This window comes from Eulemur rufifrons, chromosome 16, assembly GCF_041146395.1.
Source record: "Eulemur rufifrons isolate Redbay chromosome 16, OSU_ERuf_1, whole genome shotgun sequence".
Lineage (NCBI taxonomy): Eukaryota > Metazoa > Chordata > Mammalia > Primates > Lemuridae > Eulemur > Eulemur rufifrons.
The window spans coordinates 40,850,140-40,860,477 of NC_090998.1; the positions used below are offsets into that span (position 1 = coordinate 40,850,140).

The window sequence follows — 10,338 nt, forward strand, 5'->3', positions numbered from 1 at the left end:
TGGTCCCCACCTCACCTCTCCCTCTTGCCCCCGACCCCGGAGCGTAAGGTGTTGGAGCGCAGCTTAAACAGACCCGTGACTGCCCCGTCCCCACTGCGGAGATAGCCTGGACGCTGGTGCCACTGGGGTGGCCTGTGGTTTACCTGGACCCAGCATCCTCCCCCTATGAACTGTCCCACCCCTCTTTTCCAAGGACTCCTCCTCTGCAATAAAAAGTTCTGCAGGGGACTGAGCTGCCAGCTGTCTGAACCTGGATTCCCCCGGCCGTGCGCTCCCAGAGCGCAGACAGACTTGGCCTGGTTGGGAGGCGACAGGCGGAACAGTACCCGGAAGCAACCCTCCCCTTGTGGCATGTGGGTCCTAGAAACTTAAGTTTATGGTGATTCGATATTACAGTGCCAGGATCTTTAGGATGGGGAAGAGGAGTGAGAGGGCCCTGAGGAAAGCCAGAGGAGGTTAATTCATGCAGGAGGGTCTAGCCTGGGGTCAGCTCTTCTGGGCAGAGGAGTTGAGAACTGCATTCACTCATCCATTCATTTGCTCTACAAATCCTCACTGAATGGCCTCGAAGTTCTTGGCACTGGGGCCGCAAGGGTGAGCAAGACACCCCCTGGGCCTGGTTCCCTGTGGATGCGGTGCCAGGTGGGAGGCAGGCCATACACGGGCAAACAGAGCAGCAGGAGAACAGGGCACTGGAGGACGGGCTCCAGGACAGATGGGGTTGGGGACATATGAACACACTTGGGTGGCCCAGGCTTGGCTTCTAGTTTAACAAGTGATCCGATGGTGGGCAGGGGAACAGCATACTAGGGTAACAGCATACTAGGGTAACCATACTAGACGGTGTGGGCTTTGGAATCAGATGGAGGCTTCAGCTGGCCTCTACATCCATATCTGTGGTGTAGTTCGGTCCGAGTTTTCACAAGGCAACTGGACTTCGGAGGGCAGAGATAGGCCAGTCTGGGGGTAGGGTGGCCAGAGACAGGCTGGGTTTCTGGGCTCTTTTCTTGCCACACAGGCCTGAGAGAAGCTTCTGTTCATTGAGTTCACATTCTTTTCTATTGCACAAAGGATTACATCATCAATGCATCTTGGGAACAATAGTTCCTGCTTTCTATGTCCCTGGGTGGGGCTAAGCTGCGTCATTGGCCAGAGGCCTTGGCTTTACCTTTTAAGGAACTCTAGTGCCAGAGTGTCTGCAGTGTTTCTCCTGGGTCTCTGCCCGGGGAACAGGTATCCAAAAGGCCCTCTTCCTGGATAAACAGAGCAGTCTCATGCAAGAGGAATGGGATGGAAACTTGGCTGGCAGGCTGCTACCCACCTGAAGGGTAGGGGTAGGGCTCCCACATGGGTCCCAGTGGATCAGCCCTGACCTACTCCAATTGTATAAATATTCTTACCAACACTCTCAAAGCAAAACAGCTGCCTGAAAGCAGAGCTGCCCCTCTGCAAGATTCTTTAGTCGTGTTCTCTGTTCCTTGCATTTTGCTAGGATGTAATGAAATTCTATGCTTTTCAAGGCCAGTTTTCTCTAGCCCCTACTGTGATGATCATCTCAACAGGGAGCTTTGTCACCAAGGACTTGTAGCAAGTATGTACTTTCTGCCACCTGCATCACTGGGGACTGAGTGCCCATATTTTTTCCCTCTTCAACCCCCAAGCCTGGACTTGCCTGATGTCAGTCCAGGAGATCCCAAGGGCTTTGGGGTCAGCTTTGAGTCCCTTCCTGGGACCAGGGCCATGTGGGCCACCAGCAGTGTTTGTGGTTTGGGGACCGATTCTCTGAGAGGCTCCCCTGGCCATGGGCCACATTCCAGCCTGGGGTGGGAGACAACTGCCTGGTGCTTTTATGGAGAGTCATTCACTAGCCCATTTATAAGCTTTGTGACTCAGGGTGACTTCTGAAGGGAAGAGGGCTGTCACCAGTTCAGTCACTGCTTCTCCGTAGAGGGAGACCATAAGGGGTCAGTCCTCTGGGCTCCCCATGCCTGCCTCATACTTCACAGCACTGAAACATGTCGGATGCGAACTTAGCTGTGTTCACACCATTACTGAGCCCCTCAAGGGCAATGACTGTCTCATCCATCTGTCGCCAGGGCTTGCCACACAGTAGATGTGAACAGGTTGAGGCTCTATGGTCCTGGTTGGTCTGTCCTGTCCCGGGGTATATTTGGCTCTGTTTTTCCACCATTCATATGTCTCATCCTATGTAATCCCTTGGAAGTCTCCTGTGGAGTCTAAATGCGGTCTTTCCTGCTGCCATTCCAGCTGCAAGATGTCAACCCGACCACCCTGGAGTAGGGACTGAAGGGCCTGGATTCTGTTCCCAGTCTTGCTCTTACCTTGACCAAACTCTTCACCTGTTTCTGGGCCTTAGTCCTGTTCTTCCCCAGATCTAAATGGTGAAATAAATATTTTCCTGCCTGCTTAGCCTCTCTGAGCCAAAATTTGTCAGTAAAATAGAATAGTACCTATCACAAAGTTGCTTGAGAATTAAAGATACTGCTGTATGTAAAGTGCTTAAAACATAGTAAGAGTTATATTTTTGTAATTAGTATTTTACTTATTGGAGTTCTTTGGAAAGGTTTTGAACACCTTTAAAGAAGGCCCTGCAAAGCCTAAGGCCAGCCTACCTCCCTCTGCCCCAGCTGCGGCGAGAGTGACTGTAGGGCAGGAGGTTGGCAAGCCCAGGGCTCCCTAGCCAGAGGGCACCTGCCCACGATGATACCCGGTGGCACCTGCCCACCACTGCTCTCACCTTAGCCCAGTTCTCCGTCTGTGACCCCTGCCTCAGCAGCACACGTGGGTCTACTCATGTATGCACACTGCACTCACATCCACATGTACCCACACACTTCCCTCTTCAGCACGTAGACACATATGTACACATTCACATGTATAGAAACCCTCACATTCACATACACACAGATGCCTGGAGATGTGCTTGTACCTGGATGCGATCATATTGTGCCACTCACAGACAGCCCTCCAGAGACCCTGGGCGATGCAGAATGCAGGTACAGACATCGTGTACACACAGCACGCAGCTGCACAGAGCCTGGACGCCCCGTTCCCTCCAGCTCCTAGTCCTGCCCCACCTCTCCTAAGAAATAATAGAGCTTCCGGTTGGTAGGGGACATTAGCAGCCATCTAGTCCAAACATTTCATTTCATTTGTGAATACACTGAGGCCCAGAGAGGGGAGGGGACCTGCTAAAGGTCACACAGGGAGGTGTTCCACTTTCTTCGCTGTTCCGCACCAGGGTCATTATGTATTTGATTCATGCCCCCTTGCTCCTCTGCCTGAGCCTGTCCAGGAGGGGAACCTAAAGGGAGGTGAGGACTGTGGAGTCGCAGTGGAAAGGAGCTGGAGAGCAGGTGAGAGGGTGGAGTACGGCAGGTCCCCAAGGCCCAGCTGGGCTGATGAGACTAGTGAGATGGGAAGGGAGGGGCTTTTGGCAGAGACGGGAAGTCCATGAGGACTGCAGCTGCAGTCGGCTTCTGAACTGGGGAGGGCTGGAGGGCCGGAGCTGGCCCCTGGGCCTCAGGTCTGGACCTCTGACAGCGCCTGCTTCTGAGCTGTGCGGGGTCACAGCAGAGAGGGCTGGTTGGACGACTGCACACTCTGGAACTCTCCAGGGTTCTGTCCTGCTCTGAATTCCAGCAGTGACAGCCAGGAGACCTTGCCTTGATCCTAACCCTTACACAAACCTTTGTCTTTTCAGACCACCCACACCTCTGGTCCCTTAATACTCAATTATTTCTATTGCCGTGAGTGGTAAGGGTAGGGGAATTCCCTTTCTGATACATTCTCTGGGCCTCGGACTGGACGTTTAGAGATTCACCTGCTACAAAGATTCATGTTCAGTGACTCACCTTGGCCCATAATGCAACTGGGCTGCCACCTCCCCACCTCCACCCACTACCCGTAAGATCCTCTGTGGCAGGTGAACATTTCCCTGCATGAAGGAGCGCAACCGCCCTGGCAGATGTGGAGATTTCTCTCTGTCCTTGAGATCTCTGATCACAGATACAAGTGTAATAAGAGGCTGGCCATGGCCTGATCCTGGAGGGACCTCTACTTTACATTCTGCCAAAGAATAATAGCAGTGGTAAACACACATGGCAGGCACTGCCTAAGCATTTTATGTATGTGAAGTTGCTTAATGAGTTAGGTGCTCTTTTCATCATCCTCATATTAGAGATGTGCAAACAGGCACAGAGAGGGCAGATACATTGCCCAAGGCCACTCAGCCAGGAAGGAACAGAGCCCAGCTTTGGACCCAGGCAGTCTGGCTGCCACCTTGATGCCACATCATATTCTTGCTATGTGCTGTGTCTGTCCTTGAGGAAATGTATCAGCTGTGGCAGGTCTCCAAACCCCAAAGTGACTCCATTAAAAAAAAAAAAAAAAGGAATGCCATGTTGAAGGCTTTTTGAAACTTTAAATCATATGCATGTATTCATCCCTTAAAGAATTCCAGTAAATTACTCAGGCATGAGTTTCCCCCACCAATGCAATGAGTGTTGTTTCCTTAAGCCCTGAGTGACTGGTGAATCTCACTTTCCTGATCCTCAGTTTACAGATGTGCATGGGATGTTTTCTGGGAGACAGCTGTGATTTAGTGAAATGAGCACTGGAGACACAGGGTTCAAACCTCAGCTGATCCACCAAAGTAAATGAGAGACCCTGCCCCAGTTATCGAGTGTCTCTGAGTTCTGGTTTCTTCATCTGCAAGATGTATCGTTAAGGTGGTATGGATAAAGTCACATCATGTAGGGGCCTGGCACAATTCTTTGCTAAATCTAAGACTGCTTTGAGCCAAGGGGTAGGACTGTACTGTGGACTCCAGGTCTGGGCCTTTCTCTGCTCCATGTGACCCTCTCAAGCCCCAGCCCCTGAGGAGGTTGACAGAGATGCAGACAAGGCCCAGGGATGGCTACAATGATTTATTGGAAACACAGATCAAGATAGATAAACAGGACAGAGGAGGAGGGAGAGAGGCTGGGGGCTCTGGCCCCTGGCCCCATGGCAGCCCAGGGTACGGTCCTGGTCCTGGCCTTCTCTGCTTCTGAGCCCCCTTCCTGTGGCCATCAAGGGAACTTCTTTCTGGGGTAGCCTTTCCCAGTGTGTGGCAGCAGTCAGGGAGGAGGGGCTCGCACAGAGAGATGAGAGGCCTTTCAAAGTGCACGAGAGGGAGCTGAGCGCTTGCTCCAGGCGCCTGGCCTGGATGGGCTGAGACGGGCAGGGTGGGAGAGATGCCCGGGGCAAGGGCTTGAGCTGGGGAGCCTACAATTTCCGGCAGCTGCTGCTGCAGGAGCCCACGCCTAAGGAGCTGATGCCGCAGGAGCCCACACCGCAGGTGCCCAGACTGCAAGACGTGACTGAATTGCAGGGCGCGCACAGCCCGGTGCTCACCGCCAGGGTCCCGCTGCAGGGGGCGCTGCAGACACTGCCGGTCACAGGCCGGGAGCCCGACACGCAGAGGTCCCCGCACACGACCCCGCCCCGGGAGCTGCTGACACCTGTGAACCCCAAGGCTGAGTCAGAACTCTGGGGGGTGAGCTGTCTCAACTCCCTGACCACCACCCCTGCCCAAGCCCTGAGCTCCGGGTGTTAGAAGTCAGGAGCATCTTTAGTGGACAATTTTAGGTCCATCTAGTCTGGAAGCTGTGGTCTTTCCTGCTGTCTGACCCCAATCCCTCCTGCTGTGCTGCCAGCCCACACTTTTATACCAGCTCTCAGTGAAACCCTCCTTCCGGAAGGTGCCCTCCCTCACAGGGAGGCAGCAAATCCCTCCACATACTGGGCCCCGAGTACTCACAGACATTCACAGCCCCAACGCCTTCACACAGTCTGAGGGCAAAGGAGGAAAAGGCGACATTAGTACCTGGGCCAAAGTGGCTGACAGAGCTCCCCAAAGTCTTAGAGTGGGGTCCACAATTGGTCAAGGAATTAGGGGCGGGGGTTCTGATGGAGCACCCTACATCTAGTCGCCCCTCACCCCAAAAGTGGTAGAAGATAGGTTTTTTTCCAACAGAGCCCTGGCCACAGCTCAGCCAAGGGCAAGTTAGGGCTTGTGCAAGGGGTAGGGATGGGTGGCTCTGGCCCAGGCTGGCTTGGACCCACCTGTGCTCCTCGCCCTCCAGCAGGCGCCTGTAGGTGGCGATCTCGATGTCCAGGCCCAGCTTGGAGTTCATCACCTCCTGGTACTCCTTGAGCAGGCAGGCCATGTCCTGCTTGGCCTTCTGCAGGGCGGCCTCCAGCTCAGCCAGCTTGCAGCAGGCGTCGCTGAGGGCCGCCTCGCCCTGCTGCTCAGACTGGGTCACTGCAGCCTCCAGCTTGGAGTTCTGGGGGCCCAGAAGACAACAAGATTCGTTAGTGATAGTCCCGGGTCTCTGTGTCCATTACCTACATGTGTCCAGTCTCTCCCCTAGCTGGGAACACCCCAGAGAGAGGGCCTCTTGCCTTCTCACCTGAGTCTCCCTGAGTGAACAGAACCAGGGGCTCTACATATACAGTGGGCTGGAGAATGAATGGTGACATCCAGATAGGGTACAACTGGGCTATGTGACACAGGGTAGACCTTCAGCCTCTGTGGTCTAGGGCACAAGTGACCCGTACCTGGCACTTGGCGTTCTCCACCTCGGCCGTCAGCCTCTGGATCATGCGGTTCAGCTCGTTGATCTCCTCCTTGGTGCGGCGCAGAGTCTCCCCGTGCCTGATCACCGTGGCCTTCATCTCCTCGCACTGGGGAAGCAGAGATGCTCGTGAGGATGAGGACGGGACATGTCATCCATTGAGGACAGCAGGGATGATTGTGCAGGTTGTGCAGTGCTCAGCCTGTACAACCACACATGGCAGTCCTGCCCTGCCACCCCAACCTCAGAGAAGGAGCTCTTCTCTAACCATCCTTAGGGATCAAAATCCCCAAATGAGAGAAGCCTTTTCTAATGGATATCTCGCTTCCCTCCTATTGCCATGTCTAGGAGGCAGGTGTCCCGTGCCACTCACCTTGCTGCGGTACCAGGACTCGGCCTCAGCACGGCTGCGGCTGGCAATGTCATCGTACTGAGCCTTAATCTCGGCAATGACACAGTCCATGTTCAGGTCGCGGCTGTTGTCCATCTTGACAACCACCGAGGTGTCTGAGATGTGGGCATTGAGGACGCGGATCTCCTGCAGGAGGTGGGGACACGGGGTGGCAGGAGCTTGTTTAGGCCACACTCCATCCACCACAGCCTGTACCCGTCTTCTCAGACCTTCTCTGGTCCCCAAGGCCTTGCTCCTTTCACAGCCTCAGGGACTGCAGCCCCCGCCCACACCCCTGTCCAACACTGCAACCCCCACCCCCAACCCTCTTCTCTGCTGGCTGCAGATTCCTGCCTGGCCCACGACCCCGCACCTCCTCATACAGTCGCCTCAGGAAGTCGATCTCCTCGGTCAGGGCCTCCACGTTGGCCTCCAGGTCTGACTTGCGGAGGTAGGCACAGTCCACGTCCTGGGAAGGTGGGAGTGTTGCAGCCCAGAGGATCCTGGAGATCGAGCCCCAAACTCCTCTCTCCCCTCACCCACCCCACGTGGCCGTGGCAAAAGACTCCCCAGTGCTCCCATTCCTACACCACCTCCTTTCCTTGTCACCCTTCCCAGGATGACCTGGATCATCCTCTTCCTCTCTGAGAACAGACCTCTTTGTGCCTTGGAGTTGGCCCCCCAGCCTGTCACCCTCCCCCGGAGACACCGTGTCCTTGCACCTCTCCCTCTACCCTCTCCTGCTCCAGGAAGCCTGCCCAGACTGCGTCCCCAGTGCTGTGGCCTGGCCCTTCCCTCTGCCCCAGCAGTCCTCCAGGGGCCACATGGCCACTCCTCCCTCTGCTCCATCGTCTCCTAGAGCCTGGGATTCTGTTCCAGAATGCTACACAGTGTGCACTGTCCCTCAGCAGAGACACTGAGGCTGCCATGGCTCCAGGGGACCTCAAGCACAGACCACGGCCTCTGAAGCAGAGCAGGACGTCCAGAGGTCAACGCAGTCATGCCCCTGTCCGGGGCAGGGGCCAGTGGATATGCCAAGGTTACTGCCTCTGTCAAAGCCCTGGATCCACCACCCACCGCCTGCCTCTCTGGGAAGTTCCCAGCCTGCCTTGGAAAGGTCACTGCAGCCCAGCCTGAGGTGGAGCCCCCGGGTCTCCCCAAGAAGAGTCTGTCGCTCGGAGATGCACGCGTCTGTGCTTCCCACTCCGTCTCACTCACCTTCTTCAGAGCCACAAACTCATTCTCGGCTGTTGCTCTCAGGGACACTTCCTCCTCATACCTGAGACCGAAGAGAGGAGAGGGCAGAGGGGAGGTCAGGGAAGGGCGGGTCTCTGCAGAACCCCACCCCTTCATACCAGTGAGGGGGGCAATAGCAGGAATCCCCTTTCTGGCCGGATTTGGGATGTGTCTGGGATTCTCTCTCCACTTTGCATTGGCGGATGGCCAGGGCTAATGTTCTGGGACCTCCCAGTCCTGTTCCCAAGGCTGCTGTGAGGTCACCTCAGGAGGCAAAGAAGGACTCAGTCCCCAACCCCGTGCTGGGTCTCCGGCCTGCAGCCCAGGCTCCCCTCAGCTGGCTGTCAATCCTAGCTCAGGTGTGGGGGCCCCCCAGACCCAGAGGCCCTGAGGACTTGGAACCCAAGGCAGTGGGACACCCAGAGCCCTGGACCCTGTCACTCTTGGGTGTCCTGGATCTGACATGTGATGCGATACTAAGGGTGTTGGGGCTGAGGGGCAGGATGAGAAGGCCTGGAGGCTGCAGAGGCTTCCTGTCCCAGGGCAGAGGGAGGAGAAGGCTGAAGTAGGGCAGACATAGCTCAAGGGGAGCCACGGCCCTACCCTTGGACAGGCATCTGGGCAGAGACTGCACAAGGAAGAGCTCCTGCAATGCTTGGTCAAGCTGGTGCTGGTCATGGTCGCTCTCCCCAGCTGGAAGTTCTTCCTATTGTCTAATCCGTTGTGCCTGACCTAGGCCTGTTCCTGCGCCCAGCAGCGCTCCTGGCCACACTCACCTCTTCTTGTAGCCCTCCAGCACCTCCTGCACGTGGTTGAGCTCTGAGGCCAGCCTCCCGCTGTCGGCCTCCACGCACTCGGCCTCCCGCCTCAGCGTCTCGATGTAGCCCTCGAACAGCGGCTCCAGGTTGCTCCCGCAGCACTCTCGGTTCTGGTAGAACTGCCACTTGGTCTCCAGCAGCTTGTTCTGCTGCTCCAGGAAGCGCACCTGCCATTCGGGGTGGGGAGGGGGGTCAGATGTCTCCTCTTGCCCCAAAACGAACTCTGGCAGGTGATTGCTTTCAGGGGAGCTCCCAAACCCGGAGCCCAGGAGGGTCGGCAGGGGATCTCAGGCAGGCAGGGGTCTTTCTGTGTCTGATTTTCCTTTCCCCACAATGCGCAGCCCTGGCTGTGCCCATGGGTGGGGGTTCAGGAAGGGTATGATCCAGGACACTCACCTTGTCAATGAAGGCAGCGAACCTGCTGTTGAGGCTCTTGATCTGCTCCTTCTCCTCGTGCTTGACGCACTGCGCCTTGGGGTCGATCTCCAGGTTGAGGGGCGTGAGGAGGCTCTCGTTGACCGACACGGTGGTGATGCAGGGGGGGCTGGGCCCGCATACACCCCCGGAGCGGTAGCCGAAGCTGCGTCCGCAGGAGCCTGCACGGAAGCCCCCACAGACGCTGTGGCTGCCAAAGTTCCCGGGGAGGCCGCGGTAGCAGGAGATTCTGCGGTAGGGGGTGGCGGTGATGCAGCAGCGGCCGGGCTGGGGCCCGCAGGCCGAGGTGCAGCTGAAGATGCGGCCCCTGAAGCCTGATCCGCAGGTCATGGTGCTTGTGGACGTGTTGATCTAGAGGACAGGATAGGATATCTGGAGTCCGGGTGGAAACTCCAGTGTGCTGTTCAGGGCACCTCAGTCCTATATATGTTCGGATTCGAAGGGACTGGGCTGTGCAGATGGGGTTGGGGCAATTTGCGCTTTATGGGCTTGGGTAGTTAGCCAGGTCCAGCGCCTCTCCAGAATGTGCGTTAATGGAGATTGGACTGCACCCCTTTCTTTGTAAAGGATGCAGCCCCTGAGCGGTAGGTGGACTCAGCATGTTCCCATCTTAGGAGGGCCCTGCCAGCAGGCCCTGCGCCCAACTACTGGCATTGGGAGAGCCGGGCAGGGCAGGGTAGGGGAGGGACGCAGAGTGGAATAGGGCCAGGGGAGGAGAGGAGGAGGTGACCTGTGTGTTAAGTGTAATGTGGGGAGGAAGGGACCCTGGACAGTCTGAGGTATTAACAAATAATCTCTAGCTATGTCCATTCCAGTA

The 10,338-nt window shown here is 56.3% G+C and overlaps 1 protein-coding gene across 1 annotated transcript; it reads right to left on the minus strand.

Moving 5' to 3' along the window:
* Positions 1-5,289: 5,289 nt before the first annotated feature.
* LOC138397279 (keratin, type II cuticular Hb1) lies at positions 5,290-9,851 on the minus strand. The gene is made up of 10 exons (XM_069491226.1): positions 9,483-9,851; positions 9,045-9,253; positions 8,251-8,311; positions 7,988-7,993; positions 7,406-7,501; positions 7,015-7,179; positions 6,625-6,750; positions 6,130-6,350; positions 5,825-5,856; positions 5,290-5,525 (listed from the first exon to the last, which is right to left on the minus strand). The coding sequence occupies exons 1-10, from the start codon at positions 9,849-9,851 to the stop codon at positions 5,290-5,292; spliced, it is 1,521 nt and encodes a 506-aa protein (XP_069347327.1).
* Between the last annotated feature and the right edge of the window lie 487 nt (positions 9,852-10,338).

Excerpts from the sequence above, each read along its gene's own strand:
- LOC138397279 (XM_069491226.1), bottom strand. The coding sequence starts at position 9,851 with ATGACCTGCGGATCAGGCTTCAGGGGCCGCATCTTCAGCTGCACCTCG. Across the intron at positions 8,312-9,044 it reads CTGGAGGGCTACAAGAAGAG|GTATGAGGAGGAAGTGTCCC; the intron begins GTGAGTGTGGCC and ends CTTCGGTCTCAG. Across the intron at positions 7,180-7,405 it reads TGAGGCGACTGTATGAGGAG|GAGATCCGCGTCCTCAATGC; the intron begins GTGCGGGGTCGT and ends CACCTCCTGCAG.